The following is a 27,133-nucleotide window of genomic DNA, read 5'->3' on the forward strand; positions in this document are numbered from 1 at the left end:
AACCCATTCGTTGCCTGGGAGATAAGTGAGCCCAGGATGGCTGGCGTTGTGGCGGCTGCAGAAAGACAGGAGCACTACGACGTGCAGGAGAAGGCTGTCCGTGGCAAGGCCTGGCCCCTCCCACTGGCCCAGCCACGCTGTTGGGCTCTCTGCTACAGAACCACAGGAGCCAAGGGAGCATCACAACATTCCAAAGGAGAAAGCAAAGGGGGCCAGGTGCTTTCCCAGGCTCACTGGGGTCATGATGCTTTATTTGCAGAGATGGGGACAGGACAATGGGCAGGATTACACAGTTTCTGGTAATAGGATCTGTTTCATATAGAAGCGTTCCATTCACGTGGGTGGGCGTCTGCCCTGGAGAGACTTCATATCCAGTGCCGAGCAGCACCAAGGGCGGCACTGAAGGTGCAGAGGGCACTGTAGATCCCCCGCGAGGCCAGCAGCAGTGAGCCTGCCTCCACACTGTGGCCGGCCTCCCGCAGTTGAAGCGCTGTCTCATCCACAGACCAGGGACCTTCCTTCTGGTGGGCCAAGAGGTGGTTGATGAGATGAGGATAAAAGGGAGTGGAAATACATCCTGTCACCAACTTGGCATCCAGCAGTAGGGAGAGGAGCTCAGGGTCGCAGTTGGACTCATCCACCTTCAAAAAAGAGAGACAGGACATGATGGTGCATTAGATAGCTGAACTCTCCCAACATTCCCTTGTAAACAACTTTAAAATAACATCTCAAATCAATTTTTGGAGCAGCAAAGCCAACAAAAGGTCAGGGTGAGCCATTTTTCCAAGTCTAAAAATATTTGGCAGGTCCAGGGCAGAGGTCTGGAGGCCTGTCCAGAGTTCACACACGGAGGCAACAATAGTGGCCATGGCAGATCCAGGAGCCCTCAGCCCAGAGACAGTGAGGGGGTCAGACACCTGGTCAGACAGATTATAGGGGACCTTTTGCTGGCCCTGGATGCAGCCGGCCCTGATTGGCAGCTCAATTGCCCATACACAGTTTGGAGAGGAGCAGTGGGGTTGGCCACAAGGAAGCAGGAGCCTGGGTCACACAGCTCCTAAGCAAAAAGAGTCCTTGCAGCTGCAGGGGACCAGGGGTCCTTCCTAGGTAAAGAACAGAGAACAGACCAGGAGAACAGTAACTCTCCCTGGATCCGACCCCCAGAGCTAGGTCTGAGAAGAAACCTGATGCTTGGGACAGGGCCTCCTTATTCCCAGACGAGCAGAGCCCAACTTTAACATAAAAGGCAAAGTCAAGAAATAGGCTGGGAAAATGAGGAAACAGCAAAAAACAAACAAAATTGACAATATAAAGCTACTATGGTGGCAGGGAAAACCAAGACATAAACTCATAAGAAGACAATGTGAAAACAGCTACATGCAAAGTCTCAAAGAAAAATGCTAAGTAGACCCAAGTCCAATAAGAATTCCTGCAAGAATGAAAGAGATAAGGATAGTAGAGAAAACATTGGGGAAAGAAATTAAAGTGATATAATAAACTTATGAAAAGAGAACTAGCAGCTTGGTAAAAGAGACACAAAAAATGCTGAAGAAAATAACACTTAAAAAATAAAATTTGCCAAATGGAAAAAGAGGTATAAAAATTTACTGATGAAAATAACTCAAAAAGACACAAAAGCTCACTGAAGAAAATGATTCCTTAAAAATCAGAAGTGGCCAAGAGGAACCTAACAACTGCAGAAGAAACCAAGAAACAATGAAAGCAAAGCCCAAAGAGTGAAGAAAGCGAAGAAAACAGGAAGCATCTGATCCTAAAAACAACTGACCTGGGAAATAAATTGTGGATAAATCATTTAAGGATTATTGGACCATCTGAAAGCCACAATAAAAAAAAAGAATCTAGATATCCCATTTCAAGAAATTATCATGGAAAACCAACTCAATATCTTCGATCCAGGGTGAAACCGGAATTGAGAGATTCTACCCATCACCTCCCCCCAAAAAAAGACCTCAAAATGAAAACTCCTAGGGATGTTATAGCTAAATTCCAGTGCTCCCAGGTCAAAGGGAAAATATTTGAAGCACCCAGAAAGAAATGACTGAACTATCATGGAACCACAGGATTATACACCATTTGGTGGCTTCCCCATTAAAGGAGCAGAGGGCTTGGAATATAAAATTCTGGAAAGCAAAGGAGCTAGGGTTACAACCATGAATCACCCATCCAGCAAAACTGAGTGTGATACCTCAGGGGGCAAATGGATAGTTAATTAGAGGACTTTGCAAGCACTCCTGATGAAAAGATCAGAGCTGAATATAAAATGTGACATTCAAAAATACCAGCCTCAAGAGAAGTACAAAAAGGTAAACATGAAAGAGAGATGAAATCATAAGGGAATCCATAAAGTTAAACTGTTTACATTCCTATATGGGAAAATGATACACGTAACTCCTAAGAAATCTATCATTATTAAGGCAGTTCAAAGAAATTTACATAGAGGGCATGAGTGTGAGATAACGGCTTTGGAACGATCTCCAAAAAAAAAAAAAAAAATGAAAGGAGAAAGAGGGATACACCGGAAGAAGGAGGAAGGGAAAAGTGGAAGAAAGAAAATTTTCTCACATAAAAGAAACATAGCGGGGGAAAGAGTGGTGAGGGGGAGTAGTGGATAATGCTTGAGCCTCATTCTCATCAGAATTGGCTCAAAAGGGAAAGAATATATATACATATTCAGTTGTTTACAGAAAAGTAATTTGCCCAACAGGGAACTAGAAAGGGAAAAGGATAAGTGAAAGGGGGAGGAAGATAAAAGGGAGAGCAGATTAAAGGAGATAGTGGTTAGAAATAAAATAGACTTTACAGGATGGACAGGATGAAGAAACAGAGAGACAAAGGCAGAGAGACGCAGGGAGAGAGAAGGAGAAGGATAAAACAAAAGAAAACAGAATGGAGAGAAATACAGTTAGTAATCATAGCTGTGAATGTAAAGGGGATGAACTCACCCACAAAATGGAAACGGACTGCAGAATGGATTAGAAACCAGATTCCAACAATATGATGTTTACAAGAAACACACTTGAAGCCGAAAGTTTAATTAAAATAAAGGGCTGGAACAGAATCTAATATGCTTTAGCCAAAGTAAAAAAAAAAAAAAAGAAAGAAAAGAAGCAGGAGTAGTAATCATGATACGAGACAAAGTAAGAGCAACAAATAGGTCTAATTAAAGGAGATAATCTGGGAAACTACATTGTGTTAAACGGTACCATAGATAATAAAATAAAATCAAAATTTTTTACAGCAAGTTTCTCTAATAAAGGACTCATTTCTCACATACATACTGAGTCAGATTTATGAAAATATGATCCATTCTGCAATTGATAAGTAATCAAAGGATACAAACAGGTAGATTTTAGAAGAAGTCAAAGCTATCTATGGTAATATGAAAAACGCTCCAAATCATTGCTGACTAAACAAAAGCAAATTAAAACAACTCTGAAGAACCACCTCACACCTATCAAAAATGACAAATGCTAGAAGGGATGAGGGAAATAGTAAACTAATAAATTGCTGATGGAGTTGTGAACTAGGTGGTCTAAGTATTCTGGAGAACAATTTTGAACTCTTCCCAAAGGGCTATAAAACTGGGCATAACACTGATCTAGTAATCCACTACCATTAGGTCTATATCCAAAAGACATTAAAAAAAGAAAAAGGAAAAGGACCTATACACACAAAAATATTTCTAGCAGCTCTTTTCGTGGTGGCAAAGAGTTGGAAATTGAGGGGATGCCCATCAACTGGGGAATGGCCAAACAAGATGTGACATGCGACTGGGATGGAGGTGGGGTTAGTTTCAGAAAAACACGGCAAGACTTCTGAAGTTCACTGTGCTTTGTGACAGCAACGTTGAAATGATTGTCAGCTGTGAAACATTTGGCTACTAGGATCCATACTACATGCCCCATGCCAGGAAGCTCTGCCTATCCCACAGCACCCCTAATTCCTAGAAGACTCAGCTCCTCCCAGGACCCTCCGCAGCTTTGGCCTTCCCTCTGGGCACCTCTGTGTTCATCACCTGCATACCATCTCTCCCAGGGGAATGGGAGTTCCCTGAGGGCAAGGACCGTGGTTTTTCTTCTCTTTATCTCCAATGTTAGCAGAGCTTGGCATATAGTAAGTACTTAATAAATGCTTGTTGACGCAGATAGAGTGTTAAACTTGAAGTGAGAAAACCTTAGTTCAAATCCTGGCTCAGACATTTACCCAGGACAAGTGGCACAGCCTCTCTCAGCCTCCGTCTGCTCATCTGTAAAATGGGAATAAAACAGCAGCTTCCCCATAGAGTTGGGATGACCAATGAGATCATAGGTAGTGCCCTTCAAAACCTTCAAGTGCTGTGTAAATTCTCTCATATTATTCACTATCGTGCACAGAAGTGAGAATAGGAGAGAATTCCCATTTCTCCTGTCACTGGGTCTGATCCTTCCTCTGAGGGGCCTTGCCAGAGCTCTGGGTCTGCTGGGCTGGGTGAGTCGATCACCCAGGTCAAAGGGACAGGGTTGGGGGAAGGAGTTTGTGTGTGTGTGCACATGTACTGTGTGTCTGAGTGGCATGTGTGTGTATATTGTGTCTGTAAATATATTGTGTACGTATGAGGTGTATATGTGTGTGTGCATCTAGGGGTGTGTGTGTGTGTGTGTGTGTGTGTGTATGTGTGTACTGTGTCTGCAAGTATATTGTGTATGTAAGGTGTGTACATGTGCGTGTATTGTGTTTGCAAATACACTGTGTACGTATGTTGTATGTGTGTGCGTGTGCTAATACAAACAATGGGTACAACACAGGGATTTTTCAAAAGCTCCCTGCCCAGCATGCAGGGCTGAGCCTCTCTGCAGCCCAAATCAGTCTTCCAGGAAGCAACAGCTTCGTTAGCCTCCTTCCCTCCCTCCCAGAGCTTGAAAGACTTCTGCTACAAAGAGGGGGACTGATGTTCCTTGAGCAGAGACAGGAGGCTGGGCCGCAGCCCCGGGAGCAAAGCCCCTGGTTTCCCATTTTCTGTCTCTGTTTCTCTCTGCACGGACATCTTTAGAAACAGAACGTCCGGATGGCCCGTCCCTCCTGCAAAGGTGTCCAGAGCATGTTCCAGCCTGAGAGGCTGGGCTCCCACCAGGGAGGCCCCTGGTGTTTTGTTCTGCCCCCTTCCTCCCAAAAGGCTGTTTACCTGGTGTGCAGGAGAATTCTAAGATGGAATGAGCAGGGATCCAAGCCCCTGACTCCCTTTTTTTGTGCCAAGATCTCTGAGGGAAGGAAGATGGAGGCCGTCAGCCTGGGCAGCGGTGGGGCATCTTTCTGTCTCCTGTAAAATGAGGGTAACTACACCACCCCAAGTGTCGCCTCCCTCACGGCTTGGGAGGATAGATCAGCAGATGTGCTCTCCTGGTAAGGACCGTTACCATGCCTTGGTAACAAATTCCCTTTTTAAAGGCTTGCAAAAACACCTTCTGTACATACCTTAGAACCTCTGAGACTCTGAAATGATTACCCCCACTTTACATGTGAGGAAACTGAGGTTAGGGGGATTAAATGACCTGGTCAGGGTCACAGGCTCATCAAGTCCCTGAGACCCAGGTGAACTCAGGCCCAAGGCTCTAAAAATCACCATCAAAGCTCGTAACTTGTATGAGCCCACTGACCTCCCCCACTCTACCCATTGTACCAAGGAGGAGATGCAAAGGGTCTGAGAGGAGTCTTCCTGGCTCCAGGCCCCACTCTGCCCACTCTACCACACAGCTCACCCCCTTTGTATGATCTTAAGCTTACAGCTTTATGATCTGGAAGGAAACAGACGGTTCCTGGTCTAGTCACCTCCTTCTCCAGCCAGAGGTCCCATGGAGGTAGGATGCCCTCAATGTCCAGCCTCTGCCTGGGGCAGGCTCCTGCAGGGCAGGGTTCAGGGCCTCAGGCACATACATCCTCCCTGCTCATCAGGCCCCAACTGGGACCGTGACTTGATGTAATGGGAACTAAAGCCTACTGAGAGACGCAGGAGCGGCCGAACAGTCAGAGCATTCCTTCTCAGGCTCCATGGGAGCCATCGGGCACAGTTCATCTGCCTGTCACTCAGGGAGCTCCCTGAGGGCTCTTTGTGACCACAGCACTTTGCGCTGTGACTGGCACACAGTAGGCAGAAATCCCATGGGAATGTTTCTATTTGGAGGCCAAGCTGCCATTTCTCCGGTCTCGGGGTCGGGCACGCTGTCCTGTGCTAAGCCTGGCTCCCTCACTCCCCAAGCTCTCCTGGTGCCTTCTCAGGTCCCCTCCAGCGCCCACAGGATGTGTCCATCCTGGCTCCAAGGGCTACAGCCTCACCACTGGATGCTATCTCAGGGGGATGCTGGCCATAACGATCCTGGAGAGTTCCACAGGATTAACAGCCCCCTCGGGTTTGCCACCTCCCCGCTCTCACCCTCCTTTCTGTCCTTCCCGTCAGTCATCTCACCCCTCCATACTGACTAGCCCTGCCATACCCTCTGCTCAGGCTCCAGCAGGGCTCCTCACTGCCTATAAGGCCCTGCTAGTCCAGCCTCTAGCTCTGGCCTTGTCTTGGTTCCTCATTGTCCCTTCCCCACCTTCTCCAGGACGCCATCCAGAGCTCACAGCCCCTCCTAGGCCCCCCAGAGCCTGGTTCTGTGACCATCTAATGTCTCCAAAAAGTAAAGGGCTGCCCTGTGATGTGTGTCTGGGGTTCAGCTCCTACTTCACAAGCTCCCTGAGGGCAGGAATGTGAGATTCTGAACAAAAACACAGTTAACCTCAAGTGCTGCATTTGGGATGTGACAAGCACTTCTCCTTCTCCCATGGCTGCGGCCCAGTGGAGGTCCCTGTGCCCCTCGAGGGGCCTTTCCAACCTTCCCCTTCCCCCTTTCCTGCTACTCCAGGAACGTTTTGTTTTTTCTTGGTTGTCTGTTCATTCTTCCAGCCTATTCCTTAACTTTGCTTTTTGTGCTAAAGTTGGGCTTTCTCATGGGGTGGGGGCGGGGGGCAGGAGGGGTGGGGGAAGGCCCTGTTCTAAGCATCAGGCTTTTGGGGGCTGCTCTTCTTGTATCCTGGCTTGTATTTATATCCTTTCCACTTAGCACACTGCTGGGCACAGAGGAAGGGCTTCATCAGGCTTGTCACCCTGACTTGATAGAGCTAGTTAAAGGTCCAGGCCTGGTCTCGAACCCACAGCACTCTGACTGCAAGTACAGTACAGTCCCTACCACGTGGCCAGGTCTATCCTGGGATGTCCTTTGAGGACAATGAAGATGTTAAGCCGCACCTGCAGCCAGGACAGGTGCTCACATGTGGAATGAAGGCCAGCACTGCCTCATCTCCCTCACTGGGTTACTGGAGAGACCAGCTGAGTTAAGAAATATCAGTGGGTTTTGAAAGAGTGAGCAAGAAGGTTGGCCCCAGGACTTCACTCACCAGCACCGGGAACTCCCAGGTATGGAAGCTCTCCATCAATGCCAACTGGTCCCTTCCATGCCACATAGTCTCAGCAAGGCCCCTAAGACACTGATAGACTCAGTGACCTTCCCAAGGTCACCAAGCCAGAGTGGGTCAAAGGGAAGGCTTGACCCAGGCTGTCCTGGAGTGGAAGCCAGTTACCCAGGGCTGCCTTTGTGAAAAGAACAGAGCTATAAAGCTGTGAGGGAACTCCCACCCCCTAGCTCTGGTGCCATGGCTGAGTGAGGGGGAAGCACGTTCCACGTGGGAGAGAACCCTGGACTGTACACAGCACATCGTGCTAGGCTGCGACCTGCAGAGCGCTAAGTGACGCGCTCCTGTGGAATGGAGAGCGCCTTCCTTCGGAGGCTCCAAAGGCCCAAGGAAACCTGAACCAGGGAGCTGTCCTGCTGGGTTCCTCCTGAAAACAGAGGTGCCTGGCATTTCCAGGTGACAAGCTTCTGAACTGACATTCTGGTGGCTGCTTGTAACCTACAAAGCCCTTGGGACAATCACAATTTCCTTCATCCTCACAAGAACCCGATGAGGCGGCCAATGCCCCTGCTGTTCTACTTACGGGACAGAGAAGTAAACTGAGGCCCAGGAGCACCAAGTGGCCATCCTGAAGGCAGCCAGTGAAGCCCCACTGACACCTACCTCAGCGTGCCCGGAAGGTGGCCAGGTGATGGCAGCCAAGGGCAGCCCCTGGGGCACTGCTATGACCAGGAAGACTCCTGAATTTCCCGGGCGCCCTTTGGTGACAAGCCCTGCCACACACAGTTGGGCTGCTGCACGGGAGGCTGGTATGCCACTGTTCCCATCCATCTGAGGAGGCTCTTCCAAGGTTCTAATACTAGGGAACAGACAGCCACAACTCCACCAAACATCATCAAAATAGGGAGCTGGGTATGGAGACCCTCCAAGGTCAGCACAAAGGATGCCATCGGTGCTTTCCCATGATGCCTGGGTGCATATGCTCTACACAGAGAGACTCCAATTGGGATGCCAGCTTTGACCCCAGCTCTGAAACCTTGGACATGTCTTTTTGCCTCACTGGTCCTCAGTTTCCTCCTCTGTAAAAGGGGGGACTGAACTCGATAGATTCCAAGGTCCCTCTGGGCTGTAACATTCCCTGTGATCACTCTTCATTTTCGTCTCTGCTGGAAAGGTGACCCTTCTCCTGGCCAGGGCCAGCTCGGCTGTGTGCTTTGGATTTTATCCCGTCACTGTGCTCTGGGAGCTGTGGTCACGCCTCTGCTCTGTCCTGCCTTCCATGTCTTCCTGTACATTGGCTTTTCCTGCTGCCCACAAACGATCCCAGGCTGCCCTCATTTGGCCATTCTCTCAAGTTAAAGGGACTTTCTATTTCTCTTGAGTTCAGGCTCCTGAATCTGCATGTCCTGCCCCAGACTCTTCCCCGAGCTTCAGTCCTACTGAGCATCTGCCCCTCGAGGCCCCATCAGCATCTCCAACTCAGCAAGCCCCCTCCAGGACCCACGGGATCTCCCCACCAACCCACATCACTTCCCTATCTCAATAGGAGTCAGCACCAGCCTATGAGGCACCCAGCTAGGGTTGCATGTGATGGTCGTCAAGGGAGGACTTATCACCCTGGAAGCCTGCCTCTCCCTCACTGCCCCAAACAAACCACTGGCCAAGGGTCAGCTCTATCATCCGGCCCCTTCTTTGTGCACACAGACTCAGAAGCAGCTTCAGTCCTCAGCCCCTAAGAGCCTCCTCCCTGCCTCAGCTACTTCCACCCTCCCCTCTCCAACCACTTTCCACAAAGTTACCAGATGACTTCCCAAACCTCAGACCAACCAGGGCTCAGACCAGACTTGCCCACATCTCAATCTTCAGTGGTTCTGGGTCCCAAAACACAAACATTTTAGTGTGCCACTTAGAGCCTCCCCAGGATCCTTTCAAGATGCCCCCTTCTCGCCTCTCCCCAGACAGGCTGACCCACCTTGGCCCTTTGGCCCTCTGCAGGTATGGTCTGTGCGGTCAGAGGCATGGAGTGCTCACACTGGCTCACAAAGAGGACTCTGGGTCAGGGAGGCCTGGACTCCAGTCCTACCTCAGAGTCAGACCCTGGGAAAACCACATAAGCATATTCACTTCTAAAATGGCACCTCTCTCCCAGAACTGCTGTGAAAGAGGACCAGAGGAGAGCGGGAAGGACAGTGACCGCTGTGTGGAGAACTGGAATGACCAGTGGGGTGTGAGGCAGGTGAGTCACGCTGCTCCTCTCTGGCCCTGAGGGGAAGAACCAGGAGCAATGGGGGGAAGTGGCCACAAAGCAAATGAAAGATCAGTGAAAGGAAAAACTTTCTACTGATTCACATTAGTGACTAGAGGCAGCTGATGACACAGTGGACAAGCGCGCTGGCCTGGAGCTTGCAAGACCTGAAGACAAATCCTGCCTCAGGGACTTGAACTGTAGGGTCCTGCGCAGGTCACTTCACCTGTTTGCCTTCATTTCTTCATCTGTAAAATGGGGACAATAAGAGCGCCCACCTCCCAGGGCCACAGTGAGGACCAGATGATGCTACACGTTATAAGCTCTTAGTCCAGGGCCTGGCACATAATAGGCACAATGTCCAGGCTTACTCCCTTTCCTCCCCCTTGAGGGGACTCTCTGTAGGACCCCCACCACATACACCATAAAGAGGCTTCTGGTTCAAACAACAGGGAGATTCTGATAACTCTGATCATCAGGTGCACAAAGGGAGATAGCGCCTCCAAGCCTCAGCGGGTCAAAGGTGACAGAACAAGGTTAGGAATTACCAAGACACAGGTCTGTCACACGAGCTCCTTCCATGGAGCCCCATGGGATCTTCCTTCCTGGATGGCTGGGATGGGCCAGGGTACGTGCTCTGTCCTGCCATCTTTTCTGGAGGGCAGACCAATGGGGAGCACTGTATCTCCTTGCCTTCCCCACAGGCAGTGGCAGACCCAAGGTTGGTCTCATGAGTAGGCAGAGGAGCAACCAGTGGCCTGTTCCTTTTTCTTCCTCTCTCCACCAGGATTTGCAAGGTCTGTGTGATCTGGCACCAAGATGGATGGGCATCCACCCGTCTCAGGAGGAGCATCTCTTGCCGTCCTCCTTTGGTAACAACTCTGTGCCTTATGTTTGGGGGAATCCAGGTCAGGTATTCTGTGCTCATCAGGCAAGAGTCATTCTGACAGACTGATAGGTTTTGACTGAGTCAGGAATTTCCCCCAAAGGTTCATGTGTTTGCTAGTCTCCATTAAATAGCCCTCTCCTGAACACTGCGTGTATTTATTTCATGGGGTGCGGCCTGCCAAGCATTCTACCAGCTACAGCCGACAAAAGCGCCCTACACATGGAGAGGGCCAGCCTTCACCAAGCCTGGAGTTCTGCAGCCTCATTAGCAGAACTCACTGTCATAGCTGTCCCCTCAGAACCATTTCCTTACTGTTAATTACTGGGAAAACAAAACATAAAAATAAGCAGACCAGACTGTGCAGCAGCAGAAGCTCCTGAGCCTGGCCTCTGTCCCTCTCTGTGGGTTCCAGGGGGCACTGAGGCATGGGGCGAATGTTCTAATTACCTAATTACCTGAGGCGTGAGAGTTTTAGCAATCTAAGTAACAACAACGTAGAGGAGAGATGCTCCCACGGTGGTGAGAGGGCCACTGTGAATGGGGAGCCCTGTGGGACGTACCTGGGCCACCGCAGTGATCTGCTCCAGGGCCAGCGCTTGGAGAGCGGTGTCCTGGCTTTCCACCAGAAGCTTCAGGGCTGGGAGCAGGAGGGATCGGCTAAGCAGCATCAAGGCCAGCTCCTTCACACACTGAAATCAGAAGCACAAAGCCCGTCGTGAGATTCAGGAGGCAGCAGAGATAATAATAAGGGGGCTGGGCGAGCCTGAGGTCTGAGACCGTGACACCCCCATGAGGTCCATTGAAAGAAAGATCCCTCTTGAGGTTTGTTTTCTGGACTAGAGACACAGGCCCTTGGCTGTAGCCTTTGGTGTGGCTCTGTGAAGAGCCTGGCCTGGCGGGGCAGGACACGGGCCCACGGCTCCACTCTGCAGGCTACCGACCAAGTCACCTGCCCTGAGCCTCAGTCTCATCATCTGTAAAGGGAGTGACATCCATGACGCTCACTGGAGGCTTTGCCTTGGGAGGCACTTCGGACAGACGAGGGAGCTCACAGGAAATAGAGGCAGGTGTAACCTGGACCAGCCAGTGTAAGCACGCACCATCTCCAGGGAAATGCTGGACACTTTCTAGGCAGAAGAGCCACACAAGCCAGGTCGGGGGTGGGGGTGGGGGGGCGCTTGGGATGGGGAGCTCAGAGACCAGAGGCAGGAGCAGAGCAGGCTGGGTCACACGGACCAAGAACCGCGGCAGTTCTACTCAGCCCAAGGGGGAGGCCAGGATGCAAAGGAGACAATGTGTGGAAAGCACCTGGAACTTTGAAGCCCCATTTACAGAGAGGCCAGACATCAATATCATTATTATTATTTACCTATACATAGAATTTCAGTCATTGCCAGTGTATGAGCACAGGCAGGATGCCCACTCCTCTGGGACGGTGCAGAAAACCCGTGTGGGTCTAGAGGGACCTCAGGACCCAACGATTAGACCAGTGACCTCCCAGAAAACTGAAGCCCAGAGGCATCTGGTGACTTCTTTCCCTAAGATCACACAGCCAGGAAGTAAGGGGCAGAAGCTGGGCCCAACAGTTCCAAATTCTGCCATTTGCCATGGTACACGTAAGTGTCTCCTAGGTGCCCAGCACCACGAGTGAAACACAAAACTTATCCTGCCTTCAAGAGGCTTCTCTTCTGCTGAGGAGGCTCAACTACATGCAGAGGGGAGGTCACTCATTCCCTGCTCCGGAGGCTCATTTGGTGGTACCACTGAGGCAAACAGGGACCAAACAAGGTTCCCAGCAGTGTTTGCAGAAGCAACTGTGAGCATTTGCCCAAAATAAATTCTAAGTACCTTAAAACAGGGCTGGAAGCTGACATCCCAATTTCTGCCCCAAGCTAATAGGGCTCACACAAGGCTAGGCACAGACGGGACAATGGAGGAATGAAGGGAGTAAAGGAGTGTACAAATGCCCCCTAACCACCCTGACTCCACGCCCAGAGCACCCTCTTCACCAACTACCATGTCTGTTCTGTGCCTAGTGGGCCCACAGCAGGGTTCAGATCACAGTCCGGCCCATGGATGATCTGCCCACCCAGAGCATACCTAGGCAGACTGGGCACTGAACGGCTACCCCAAGGGGCTGGACCCTCGCTCCACATGGACTGGACAGGTCACTTTCCTGATTAAGCCTCACTGTCCCCTGGAAAGTGGGGATATAACGTTATACAGCCTGTCCCACAAGATGACTGGTGGAAAGGCCACCAGCAGCGGTGTCTTTGTATCCACAGTGCCTAGCACATTATCAGTCAACAAGCATTCACTGAGTGCTTCTTATGTGCCTGGTCCTGTGCCAGAGTGCAGGGTACATATGGAAAGACAGAGTCCATCCCTGCTCTCAGGGAGCTCCACCTAATGGGGGAGACAATCTGAAAACAACTGGGTATGAACAAGATAGAGTCGGGACAGCGGAGCGGTCACAGGAGCAGGGAACACTAAGCCACCAGAAAAGGTGAGATGAAGCCAGCAAGCCTGGGGGAAGGAAGGAGAGAGCTCTAGGCATGGGGGATAGTCAGGACAAAGGCCTGGAGGAGAAAGAGCCAGAAATGAGAAACATCAGAAAAAGACAAAAGCCGAGATCCAGGACATACGACCACCCCAAAATCCTAGAAAACAGACTGCATCAAGTCACGAGAGGGAAGGAGAAGAAACTACCCCCTTGAGCCCTCTTTCCAGCCCATGTCAGCCCAAAGAGACAGAAAGAGAGGTCTGGGGAAGCTGGGAGAAGGACTGGCCAGCAGAGGCCCACGAAGCCTTCCAGCTTGTGGCAGCAGCAAGAGAACCAAGGCTGTGCCCAGGGCAGCCTCATGCAGACCGCAGTGAGGGCCAGCTGGCAGCTCCATCGCTGGCTCCCTAGTTCTAGGTTGTAGACAGGGGAGTGAGGAGGAGATCTGCCCCAAGGGGTGGCAGTCCAGGCAGCCCTCGGCTGAGATCTCCCAGACATAGCCTCTCCAGGAGCATGTAGGTGTGGCCCTAACAGGAGGTCCAAAGTCAGGACGTAGGCTGTGACCATGAGCCAACCAAAGAGAATGCCATCATCTCATCATGGAGAGCTATGGCGGTGATGGGCACTCAAGGCACCCATGCCTGCAAACAAATTCTCAAAGTAGAAGGAGGCTTGGGTGCAAGTCCCGCCAGAATTCCTAGATAAGAAGCAAGAGCATAAAAAAAAAACCTAAAAAATTATTTTAAAAAATCAAATAAGAGCAGTAGGAGGAAAAAATGGGCCAGAAATGTGAGCTCTGGAAAGAGAATGAGCCACCTGAGCCCCCTCTCACGGGAACTGGTGGAAAGAGAGAAAACAGCCACGCTCCGCTGGGAAACGAGGGAATGGGGACAAAGGAGAAGACAGAATAAACAGGAAGGATTAGTCCTAGCAAAACAAGCTCTACAGCTGTACAGTAATAACAAAGATTGGGACATGGAGAGGGCGCCTATCAGTCAAGCTATGTCTATCGATGGAACAGGATACTGTTGTGTTGTAAGAAATGAGGACGGGGATGGCTTCAGAAGCCTCGGAGCACTTAGATGAACGGATGCAGGGTCAACTGAAATCAGAAGAACAATTTATACACCAGCAATACCATAAACACAAACAGCTCTGATCAGGGGAACAAACAACTGGGACTCTGGAGGACTCCAGATGAAAGGTGAAAGACGTCCCTCTCCTGACACAGAAACGAAGGACACACCATGCAGACAGGATCTTTTTTATGTAGCCAGTGTGGGCATTTGTTCCGTGAAGTACATATGTTTATAACTCAAGTTGGAATCAAGGGGAAGTGGGAGGAAGTAAGGCAGATTTCTGCTGACTGAAAAAATACAATTTAATTTTACGAGATCACTGGTAACCAGCAAGTTGGTAAGATACTGGTAATACAGCCGGTGCTTAATAAATGCATGGTTTACCAACTGACATGTTGTCAGATCCTTCCCAGCTGACTGTGTACCCTGGAAAGGTCTGGTCCATCTAGGAATGGTGAGAGTTACTGTTCATATCCAAGCAATGGCCACATTTTCTCCAGTAACGGGCATCAGCCCCCAAACACACCCGGACCAGCCTCCATCTGGCTGTCACAGGCTGATGGCAAAAGCTGCAGACCTGCAGTCGGCACTGCATCTTAGCCACCTACTCAGGGACCCTGCTGTCCCAATGAGCACTAGGTGAACTAGACTGGGATGGCTGTGCTGGAGGTTAAGATCAGAGCCGGAGCCTGAGGTCCTTCTCCCTCTCCACAGACTGAGGACCCGCACACAGAGTCAGGAGGCAGCCCGGGTCTGGGGCGGAGCCACCTAGTCCTCGCCTCGGGGCAGGAAAGGTTCAGAGAGCTAGCCTGGAATCCTGGACCACTCTGGGCCTCCTGGAAAAGTGGCAGGGCCCTCCCTTCTCTCTGGCTTCTCCAGCAGAATCTTGCTCCCTCACCACTGACCAGATGGATATTAAAGCAGGTGGAACAATGAAGACAGGGCCATTTATTATTCCATCAGGGCCCCCATTTCTGGGGAGGTTTTGCACACCGCCATGGTAGGCTGCATGACCTGTGTGAAGAGCAATCTGAGAAAGCTGGGGACGCTGTCCGGGGAGAAGCCCTCCCAGCCAGAGGTGACCACAGGCCAGGAGCAGAAGCCAGCAGCACACATCGGCAGGGGTGGGTGTTCTGTAATCGATGGCATTTATGAGAGAGGGGGAGCAAGATGTGGGGAGAGGCACAAAGGAGGAGGAAAGGGTTCAAATGGCCACATTTCGAAAACGAAGTACAAAAAATTCATATGCCTTTTGGTCAAAGAATGAAGACTCAGATCATTTCATGACTGAGATGGTTCAAAATATGACATCATGGCAAGGAGACTCCCTAATGTGCTGCTGCAGGAGACTTTTGGAGACACTTCTCTCTTTCTAATGACAATGTGCCATGCTTGGGGTCCCCTTCCTGTTCGCACCCCCTGTTCACATATAGGGATCACACACCACAAGGCGGGGAGGTCTGGGAGCCAGCTAGACTGAATGCTCCCACCTCAAAGACAGAGACTGAGGCAAGGGAAGAGAAGGTCATCCACAGGCTAAACTATTCTTCCAATAATGGCACAAATACAAGACAGGGTCCTGGATACAGGAAAAAGCAGAGAATCTGGATGCAAACCCCAACTCTGCCCCCAGCACTGATTAAGCACCTGCTAGGTGCAAGGCACCAGAGGTACAAAGACAGACTAAAAGCTTCCAAATAGTTTGCAAAGCACTTCACAGATAAATAATTGGGTAGATGGATGGATGGGTGGGTGGATAGATAGTCAGACAGGGATGGATGAATGGACAGACAGATAGATGAGTAGATGGAGGGGAAAGAGGGAGGGAGAAAGAGAGAGAGAGATGGACTGATAAATGAGTGGATGGATGGATGAATAGACAGATGAGTGGATGGAGGGTAAAGAGGAGAGAGAGAGAGAGAGAGAGAGAGAGAGAGAGAGAGAGAGAGAGAGAGAGAGAGAGAGAGAGAGATGGACTGATAAATGAGTGGATGGATGGATGAATAGACAGACAGATAGATGGGTAGATGAATGGATGGAGGGGAGGAGATGAGTAGATGGATGAACAGATGGATGAATAGGCAGGTAGATATTTGATAAATGGACAGATCCCACTTGGGAGAGCTCGGCCTAGCCCGCAGCTCTCACTCACTGCTCTGCTCATCCCTCTCCCGCATGACAGTCATTCAAACACCTGAAGACAACTCAAGCCATGCCATTCCTCTCCTCTATCAGTTCAGAACTCCAAGCCATGCCCAACTCTTGGAGATGCCACGCTGGCTCTCTGGAATCCCTACTTCCTCTTCTAGAAGCTCATGAACATCCTTAATGATCTTCTATGGAATCTTCACAGGATTCCTCTCTCTCTCTCACTGGCCACTCTCACTGGCCTATCATTTCAAGATGTTTCTCTTTCCATTTTTAAGAACTGGGACACCATTTGCCCTCTCCAGTTCTGTGGCACCTCCCCATTTTCATAATCTTTCCAATATCTGTGGCAGTGGCTCAACCATGCCATCTGCTGGTAGCTTTGAGACCAAGGACATGGCCCATTTGGGGCAGGAGGGTTCAGTTCATCAAGGGCAGTTTGGCATCCTGTTATCAACTCCCCACTGGCGGTTTTTGTTCTGTCACTTCTAGCCTGCTCCTTGGCAGAGAAAACAAGCCAGGTAAGAACCAAGCAGCTCTGGTTTCTCTCGGCACTTGGTGAGCGTCGTCCCCCATCCCAGCCAAGGCCGGACCCCTCCCTGGTCCGCCCAATACTCACAACCGCGTGTTGTCCTGAGCTTTCTCCTCAGACTCAAAATCCCCCAACCTTGTGCTCCTGCACTGCTCTCACAGGGCCAGTCCAGACGCTCCCCTTTATCCCCAGGTGGCCACACCCTGCCTGCTTCCACCTTCTCTAAATTCCTTTTTTTAGTTTTGATTATGAGCTTGACCAACATGAACATTTCTATAAAGGGAACTGAATACGTATGTAAACTGGTTTTTAAGTATGTCTGAAGTTTAATAATGAGGAATCCTGCATGAACACTGCCATACCTGTCTATGTCACTTTCTGAACTTCCTTCTACTCTCTTCCAAGGTTTCCTTCACTCCTCTCTCCTCCTTCCCTCCTTCCTTCTCTTTCCTTCCTTCCTTCTTTGCTTTCGTTCTTTCCCTCTCTTTCCATCTTTCACTATTCCTCCCTTACAATGCTTCTCCCTTCCAAAAACAAGTCCTCTCTGGCAACAAATACGTATAATCAAGCAAAACAAATTCGCACTTTGCTTGTGTTGGAAAACGTGCGCCTCATTCTGTGCTCACAGCTCCATCCTTCCATCATCAGCCTTTTGGGAGTCAGGATTGGTCACTGTGGATCAAAGCTGTTTTCCCTTTTCTGCTGCCATGATATAAACTGTCCTCCCGGTTGTGCTCACTTTGCTCTGCACTAGTTCAGACAACTCTTCCTAGGCTTCTTTTAATACGGCCCCGTCATAATTTCTTACACTATACTAATGTCCATCACAATCATACGTCACAACTTTTTCACCCATTCACCAGCTAATGGGCACCTGCTTTATTTCTAGTTCTTTTCTACAGCAGAAAATAGCTATTATAAACACAGGGGTTCATGTAGGTCCACCCTTTCTCTTTGATCTCTCTGGAGCAGGCTTAGAAGCAGCGTTGCTCAATCAAAGGCTAAGTATATTTTAGTGAAGTTGTAGGTGCTTTCCAGAATGTGCCTGTCCATTCACAGCTCCCCTGACAAATTGTGCATGAGTGTGCCTGGACACTCTGGCCCCACTCCCAACAACAGTCGTTCTCTGGGTTTGTCATCTCTGCTGACCTGGTGAACGTGAGGCTGTGTCTCTGGGCTGTTTTATTTTCCATCTTCCTTGTTATCAGTGCCTTGGAGCATTTATCTCACAGGGCTGTTTTTCATTTTCCTTTCTGCTTTTGAGGATTCCCTTTTGCCCATAATCTCCTGGGGTGTGCCTCCGTCCTTCTAAACTTTGTGTCAATGTCTTGCACATCTTGAATATTTAACCAAGTTTTTGAGTATCTGACTAACCAAAATTTAACCAATTCCTTTAGTCAAGAAGTTGGCTGCAAAAAATAAAATTACCCAATTTATTGTTTTCCTTCTGACTTCACTGACTGCCTCTACAAAAACGTTTTATGTAATGACAACTATTCGTTTGTCTTTTACGATCCTTTCTAACCCTTGGCTAGTCAGAGCTCTCTTCTTACCCATTCTTATCCCAAAGACACGTTTCATTCTTCTCTGATTTGTTAACGCTGTGCCCTTTTATACTGACATCACATATACATTTCCAGTGTACTGCGATCTTGGTCCAACTTTAATGTCTCTTAGACTACTGTCCAATTTTTCTATCAGTTTTTGTCAAATAGCAAGTCTCACAGTAGGTATCCTTGGGTTTATTAAATACTATGCTATTCTATTCATTTGTTTCTGCACTTTTTCCACCTAATCTGTCCCACTAATTAGCTTCTTCTTTTCACAAGCAACACCAAAATGTTCTGCTGATGACTGCTTCACAGTATCCTTTGAAATGCAGCACTTCCAACTTTTTTGTTCCTATTATTTCCCTTGAGAGGACTAGACTTCCTTTCTGTTCCTCCAGATTCATTTCATTATTATCATGTCTAATTTTACAAAGCAATTCTTTGTCGGTTTGAATGAATGGTACTGAATCTATCAATCAATTAAGGTAATTACTTTCATTATAGGAACAAAGCCCAACGAGGAGCTACGGGCATCTCTCCAATTACTGAAGTCTTTTCTTGTGTCTGGGAATGTGGCCTGTGGTTTATTCCTATAATTCCTTTATTGTGGTCAGAGGATCCATTTCTCTTTTAGCTCCAAATGTGTTGGTGAGTTCCCTGTGCATCCACAATTATCTGTTCAGATAAATCCACTTTTTCTCCTCAGTGGAACTGTTTCCCTTCGTTTCTTCAGAATTTCATTTCTGAGCATCTTGCACCACTCCCAAGACCCTTCCCATCTTTGCTCTGAATCCTCTGACATCTAGAAGCATGTCAGACCATGCTCTGATTTCTTCTCTTTGATTACAAACTCCCCCACCAAGCTGCCATATTCCCACCTCCTCAGTAGGAATCAGATCTAGCCCTATCATGCCCAAAGATCAAGAATTTCCACTTACGGTTTCCTTAATTTATTGAAGAATGATGTCATGACTAAACCAAGTGGAGAAGCTACTGGTCATTCTGAGACAGAACTCTAGGTGGGGTCTGGAAATGGGAATCTCCTACAGAAGCAGGAGCATCAGCGGCACCTTTTTTTTGGGGAGCAAAGCACTGTACATATGGCAACTCATTTGACCTCACAAGAACCCTGGTAGTCTGATCCTCATTTTACAAATGAGGAAACTGAGGCAAATGACTTGCCCAGGGTCCCACAGCTAGTCAGTGGCTGACACTGGATTTGACCCCTGGTCTTCTTGACTTGAGGTCCTGTGGTACTGTAAAAGCAAGCACCCTGATACATCCAGGAGGACCTGCTATCACAGGTTCTTAGATCTGCTCTTTAAAAGGAAGGCAACTTTTGAGGGGTCAACAATCACTTTAATCAAGCATGAATTATCATTCATTTAGTTCAGGGGAAGAAGTCAGCACCTTGACCTTCAGAGAAAACACAAACAGGAAAACAGAGGTCACCCGACAGACAGCAAGACAGTTGCCTGACCATAAGCAGTACACATATTACAGATCAACAGGCAGATCCAGCTGTCTGACCATACATACATACACAGTTACCAGAGAGAGAAGCACCAGCATCTGGGTTATCAAAGTGGAGAGGAAGCTCCTTAGAGGCTGCCCAGAGTCTCATCTGGCCAAACAAACACTTCCAATGAGTAAGCCCCAAAGTAAAACCTCACCTCAGATTTTTTTTACACTTTTCAGAGCCACAGGGCATCACAACCCTGGGAACCAGTGCCTCATTAGAAAATTAACAAAAGGTGTGGGCCTCCCCCAGTCAAGCCTCCCTTAATGGGGGCAGGGCCATTAATGGGTGGGGAAGATCTTTAACTCTGCTGCCTCCCGGATACCTAATCTGATCACTACAACATCCTACCGGTGGGCCAGGATGGACGTTTCCCCAACTCTTCCATTTCCTCTCACTAACCAGGTGGTCAGTCATATGGTCCAAGGACAAAATCACTTGTTTCTCTCTCCAGTGCCCCTTACCCACAGTACTCATCAAGCTTCCCCCTTGAATTTGGGCTCCTCACATGAGTTTATATTCCAAGCCTCTGATATCAATCCCTCCTCTTTTTCTCTCCTCTCCCTTTGGACCAAGGGAAGTTCATTCCTAGCCACACTCAGCCACCAAGCATCCCTCATCCTAAAGGCCAAATGTATTTCCTTGCCTGAGAAATGCCTGGGACTCTTACTTATTGCATTTGAACATCAACAGTGGAGACCAAGATTTGACCACTGGCTTCTTTCTTTGACCTTGGCTCCTGCCAACTTCTGGGCATCTCAGCAGCTTTCTTATTCTATCCCTGGGAGAGAGTGACTAGTTACAAACAAGGAATTCCAGACGCAGCATCTAGTAAATGTTCCTGTGCCTGAAATGTGAATCCTTCCCCTTCCTCACTAAATGGTCCCTTTAACGGGGAATTCACTATACTTCCTGAGGAGATCTATTCCTTTTGTTGGCCAGATCTAAGTATTAGGAAATTCCTCCTCTGATCAAACTGCAGCCTGCCTCCTTTCATCTATCTCCCCATGTCTCCTCCTTCTGCTCCAAGGCACCAAGCAGAGATAACACCTAATTCTTCTCTACAGCTACCCTGTGGCCCACCCGCATCTTCACTTCTGTACGGTCCCTTCCTCTGGTCCTGTCTGCAATATTTCTGATCTGCCCCTCACCCTTTGTAGCCCCTTGCTGGGGAAGTCGTACATTCTGCCCACATCCTTCACATGATGCGGTGCCCACAATGGAATAGGACTCTCTGTTCCATTATTTCATGGGTAAAGATATGACCACTGATCTCCCCAGATAAAAAGGACCAGTCACGGCCATGGAGAAAAGAATCCCCAGTTATTCAGTGAAAATGCTTTACAAGGGCTCTGGCCAAGGCTATTCTAGGCCAACCGTGTGTCTGTAATCCAGAAGGTATTTCTAGGAAATTCAGATGACAACGGGTGAGATGTTACAATGCAATTGGCTTATGGCCTATATACAAATGTACTTAAAGCAGTTCATTTTGAGCAGCCCCTCCAAGACCCTAGATAATCTTTTATTGTGTGTCTTTCTAACACACAGTGCCAGCCAGAGTACTGGCTCTAAGGGATAAATGCCAGGTAAAGGTTCCCAACTCTGCCTTTACAGAACAGAAAAGAGGACTTCAGCCTCATCTAATCAGGATTCATCTGTTGTTTGCTGTTTAACCCCAGATAAATCTCTACCCTCTCTGGAACTGAAGGAGATAGGGAGCTTGCAGAAGACTTTCCATGGAGAGGATGGACACAGGGTCTCTGCATTCCTTCTGAACTCAGGCAGAAGAAAGATAAGAGTATCTGCTCAGCTGTGTAGGAAGTGCCATGGAGGGGACCAGAGGAGCTCTGTTCTCTGTGATACTGTCATACTAAATCAAAGGACCACCCTTGTACAAGTGAGCCCCTGCTGGGGCTTCCTCAGCTGCTGAAGAGGTGGGAGACTCTGCCCATCAATCAAAAGGTTTTATTTGTAGCCATGTTTGGTTCTCGCTGTCCTGATGCTCCCACAATTTGAATCCAGAGCTCTTTGGGGCTGCAATGAATGAAATGGGAGGATTAAGCCTTCCTGTGCCTAAATCCCAGGGCTACTTTGAGGGGTAAGAAACAGATAAGTGGGGGGCGGAGCCAAGATGGCGTAATAGAAAGACGCACATACACATAGCTCCGAACCCACAACCCATAGAACAACTACAAAGAAGTAACTCACGGCGAATTCTGCACCCAGAGGCCACAGAACATTGGAGCGAGGGAGATTTCTGTTCCGGAGAGACCTGCAAACCTCTCGTAAAAGGTCCTTCGTGCTGCGGACTGGGCGCCGGGACTGGGAGCTGAGTACAGCCCTGCCGTGGCCGCGGCACCGAGAGGAACAGATCCGAGCGGGCTTCAGGGACGGGATCTCCAGCGGCCGCACAAGTACCTCCACCCACAGGTGACGGGGGTCTGTGAGAGAGTCCCTTTGGTGGGTCGAGGGGGGAGTGGGGTGCCCCCATGGCTCGGGCCCCCTCGGGAGACAGAAGCTGAGGGGCAGCGGCAGACCAGGGCTCTCCAAGCAGGCAGGAGCCTGGATCCATTGTTGAAGGTCTGTGCATAAACTCCCTGAGGGAATTGAGCCTGAGAGGCAGCCCTGCCCTCACCTGAGCATCTGAATTTAATCTCACACTGAATAGCAGCCCTGCCCCCGCCAAAAGCCCTGAGGCTGGAAGCAGCATTTGAATCTCAGACCCCAAACACTGGCTGGGAGGATCAGGAGGTGAGGTGGGTGTGAGGAAAATATTCAGAGGTCAAGTCACTGGCTGGGAAAATGCCCAGAAAAGGGAAAAGAAATAAGACTATAGAAGGTTACTTTCTTGGTGAACAGGCATTCCCTCCCTTCCTTTCTGATGAGGAAGAACAATGCTTACCATCAGGCAAAGACACAGAAATCAAGGCTTCTGTGTCCCAGCCCACTCAATGGGCTCAGGCCATGGAAGAGCTCAAAAAGAATTTTGAAAATCAAGTTAGAGAGGTGGAGGAAAAGCTGGGAAGAGAAATGAGAGACATGAAGTCAAAGCATGAACAGCAAATCAGCTCCCTGCTAAAGGAGACCCAAAAAAATGTTGAAGAAAATAACACCTTGAAAACTAGCCTAACTCAATTGGCAAAAGAGGTTCAAAAAGCCAATGAGGAGAAGAATGCTTTCAAAAGCAGAATTAGCCAAATGGAAAAGGAGATTCAAAACCTCACTGAAGAAAATAGTTCTTTCAAAATTAGAATGGAACAGATGGAGGCTAATGACTTTATGAGAAACCAAGAAATCACAAAACAAAACCAAAAGAATGAAAAAATGGAAGATAATGTGAAATATCTCATTGGAAAAACAACTGACCTGGAAAATAGAGCCAGGAGAGACAATTTAAAAATTATGGGCCTACCTGAAAGCCATGATCAGAAAAAGAGCCTAGACATCATCTTTCATGAAATTATCAAGGAAAACTGCCCTGAGATTCTAGAACCAGAGGGCAAAATAAATATTCAAGGAATCCACAGAACACCGCCTGAAAGAGATCCAAAAAGAGAAACTCCTAGGAACATCGTGGCCAAATTCCAGAACTCCCAGGTGAAAGAGAAAATATTGCAAGCAGCTAGAAAGAAACAATTCAAGTATTGTGGAAATACAATCAGGATAACACAAGATCTAGCAGCTTCTACATTAAGGGATCGAAGGGCATGGAATAGGATATTCCAGAAGTCAAAGGAACTAGGACTAAAACCAAGAATCACCTACCCAGCAAAACTGAGTATAATACTTCAGGGGAAAAATTGGTCTTTCAATGAAATAGAGGATTTTCAAGCATTCTTGATGAAAAGACCAGAGCTGAAAAGAAAATTTGACTTCCAAACACAAGAATGAAGAGAACCATGAAAAGGTGAACAGCAAAGAGAAGTCATAAGGGACTTACTAAAGTTGAACTGTTTACATTCCTACATGGAAAGACAATATTTGTAACTCTTGAAACTTTTCAGTATCTGGGTACTGGGTGGGACTACACACACACACATGCACACACGCACACACACATAGAGACAGAGTGCACAGAGTGAATTGAAGAGGATGGGATCATATCTTAAAAAAAAATGAAATCAAGCAGTGAGAGAGAAAGATATTGGGAGGAGAAAGGGAGAATTGAATGGGGCAAATTATCTCTCATAAAAGAGGCAAGCAAAAGACTCATTAGTGGAGGGATAAAGAGGGGAGGTGAGAGAAAAACATGAAGTCTACTCTCATCACATTCCACTAAAGGAAAGAATAAAATGCCTACTCATCTTGGTATGAAAACCTATCTTACAATACAGAAAAGTGGAGGATAAGGGGATAAGCAGAGTGGGGGGGGATGATAGAAGGGAGGGCATGGGGAGGAGAGTGCAATTTGAGGTCAACACTCATGGGGAGGGATAGGATCAAAAGAGAATAGAAGTAATGGGGGACAGGATAGGATGGAGGGAAATATAGTTAGTCCTATACAACACAACTACTATGGAAGTCATTTGCAAAACTACACAGATTTGGCCTATATTGAATTGCTTGCCTTCCAAAGGGAAGGGGTGGAGAGGGAGGGAGCTAAAGAAGTTGGAACTCAAAGTGTTAGGATCAACTGTAATGTTCTTACCACTAGGAAATAAGAAATACAGGTAAAGGGGTATAGAAAGCTATCTGGCCCTACAGGACAAAAGAGAAGACAGAGACAAGGGCAGAGAGGGATGATAGAAGAGAGAGCAGATTGGTCATAGGGGCAATTAGAATGCTTGGTGTTTGGGGGGGGAGGGGAGAAAAGGGGAAAAATCTGTAACCCAAAATTTTGTGAAAATGAATGTTAAAAGCTAAATAAAAAAAAAAAAAAAAAAAGAAACAGATAAGTGTCAGACTATGAAACTAAAATTTTAATCCTCTTTGACTAGAAGTCAGTGAGAGAACCAACAGCCTTGTCTAGGTTGCTGAGGCTTGGCCCTCCCTCCCCACCTCTCAACAACCCGTCATCATGCCCACTTCAAACAGTGGGGAAACTGAGGCTCAGGGGCAAAGGGAACACCTACTCTAGAAAGACATAAAGCATCACTGACAAAGCACGGGACTTTCCCACATGCCCTCAGGTCTCAGTCCTTCCAGGAAGACTGTCATTGCCCCTACAATGGGTGAGGGCACCTTACCCTGGGTCACATGGGCAGAATGTGGCTAAGGCCAGACTTGACCCCAAGTCTTCCCAGCTTTATACCCTGCATCCCCTCCAGCACTCCACAGAGCTCAGAAAGATGACAAGTCAACACTGAGCTGGGTGTGACATGGAACCCAAGGATGGCAGGCAAGACTGTCTTGGGAAAGGTCTATAGTTCTTTCAAATATCACAAACTTCCGCCTAAAACAAAGGCCTGTCTTTGGGACGCCAGGGTTCTCCAGATCACCCAGGGGGCCAAAGAAAAGCAGCTGCAAACCATCACTATCCAGGCCACACCTTGAAAGCAGTGACTGATGGGCTAGACAGGCTGTGCACCCAGAGCTAGAGAAGGTTCATCACCCAGCAGATCAGGAGATATTGGACAACTCCCATTGGATCAGCCATCCCCACAGGCCACTGTGGGACCAAGTACCTGTATCGGCAAGATCACAGGTGCACTGAGAAGCTGGAATATGGCGCTCCCTCCATGGATGCCAACCGCCATTCCTTCCAACACAACACAAGGTCTTCAAGAACTAGTGCGGCCCCAAGTGCAACGCTCTGGTGTCATCGCATCACATGTTGCGATACTGATCCCAAGCTACTCTTAACTTGGCTGGACTGGTTCGCAGGCCCCAGGTCTTCTGGACTCACATTCCCCTTGCAAGGCCTTCAAAGGGTCACCCCTAGACCTGGACTTTCACTGACTGACGCCTACTGTTTGTTGTCATTTCCAGGATTTTAGAGAATGAGTCTTATACAGACACAAGGAAGGCTGGTTTAAAAGATGGATGACCTCGCTTAAATCCAGTCCATAAATACTGCTCTGGTTCCTTTCTCAGCCACTCGTTCACAAAGCCTGCATTCCTAATGAGCGTAATCCACTTGAATGATAACAAGGAGGATTCAAAGAACCAAACTTAATATTTCACTTTTCTAATCATTTTACATATGAAAACATTTTCAGTGCAACAGTCTGTTCAGAGCACCATACTCCTCCAGCAGCAGGTGGCCATGGGGCACGCCTGCTGGGCATCCCTCCCACGGAGACCAGACCTTAGGCCCCCTCAGACTAGAAGCTCTGCGAGGGCAGGGGCCGTCTTGTGCCTGGCATATGGAAGGAACTTAATAAATGCTTTCTTATCTCCTCCTCCTCTCCCATCTCTTACCCTGCCTTGCCACTTGTAACCTCTCCTTCAGTCTCATTGTGATCTCCAGGCTTTCTGGCCTCCCTCAGAATCACCCCCACAGCACCTTCCTCCTTTGCTTCCCCAGTCTGCTCCTCCTACCAAGGTTCCTGCCCTGACAGTCCTCTAGCCAAAATTATTTCCATGCTCATCCTCTGCTCTGCATCTCAGGCTGCTGAAGGAAGTTACGCAGCCATATCATCCATGGTTAGAAAAAACGGAAGTCTTTCCTCCAGAAAGATGAGTCCCACAGACCAATTAGTACAAAGACACCCTTGGACAGTCTCTCACAAAGTGGGCATATCCACTATACAGGCCCTGGACAGGCAGAGGACTCAAAGGGGGCTGGGAGACATGTGCTAGAATCTTCACTAGGAAAGGGAAAGCCGTGAATGGAGGCCTGGCTCAATCACAGGAGCCACCAACATGGCATGGTCACTGAATGTGCTGACCACTAATGTCTGTTTTGGGCTTAATACAGGTGGCCAGATCAAAACCATGGATCAGAAGGAAAGTGAACCGATTTATTTTTTTTTAAGCATACTCTATTTGGAGAGAATGAAAGCTGTGGTTTTGTAAATCCCCCAAAAGGGTAGAAAGAGAGTTACTGGATTCTTGGTCAGAGCCTGGCAAGGCTGGTGCCTGTTGGGGTACACTGGGATACAAGAAGCTGGCCACAAAAGGATCTGCATCACTGACCTAGGCAACGGCGAGACCACTAAGGTTGATGTGGGGGGACACCTGGAAGTATTATCTGGAAGAAAACTCGTTTTCAGCCTTCTTAAGGGAGGCTTCTTTCCTCAGCAAGTTAGAAATGATGGGTCCTTATCAGGCAATGCTGAGTCCA

General features: G+C 48.5%; 1 protein-coding gene across 1 annotated transcript in view; it reads right to left on the reverse strand.

The window, feature by feature from the left end:
• Window positions 1-217: 217 nt before the first annotated feature.
• The window catches only part of NBAS (NBAS subunit of NRZ tethering complex), a 280,935-nt gene continuing 254,019 nt past the window's right edge, over window positions 218-27,133 (reverse strand). Inside the window, exons 51-52 of the mRNA XM_072642657.1 lie at window positions 11,141-11,269; window positions 218-641 (exon numbers count right to left, since the gene is read on the reverse strand). Coding sequence (XP_072498758.1) covers window positions 366-641; window positions 11,141-11,269 — 405 coding nt within the window. The 3' untranslated portion in view covers window positions 218-365. The remainder of the gene's footprint in view (window positions 642-11,140; window positions 11,270-27,133) is intronic.

This window comes from Notamacropus eugenii, chromosome 1, assembly GCF_028372415.1.
Source record: "Notamacropus eugenii isolate mMacEug1 chromosome 1, mMacEug1.pri_v2, whole genome shotgun sequence".
NCBI classification, from domain to species: Eukaryota; Metazoa; Chordata; class Mammalia; order Diprotodontia; family Macropodidae; genus Notamacropus; species Notamacropus eugenii.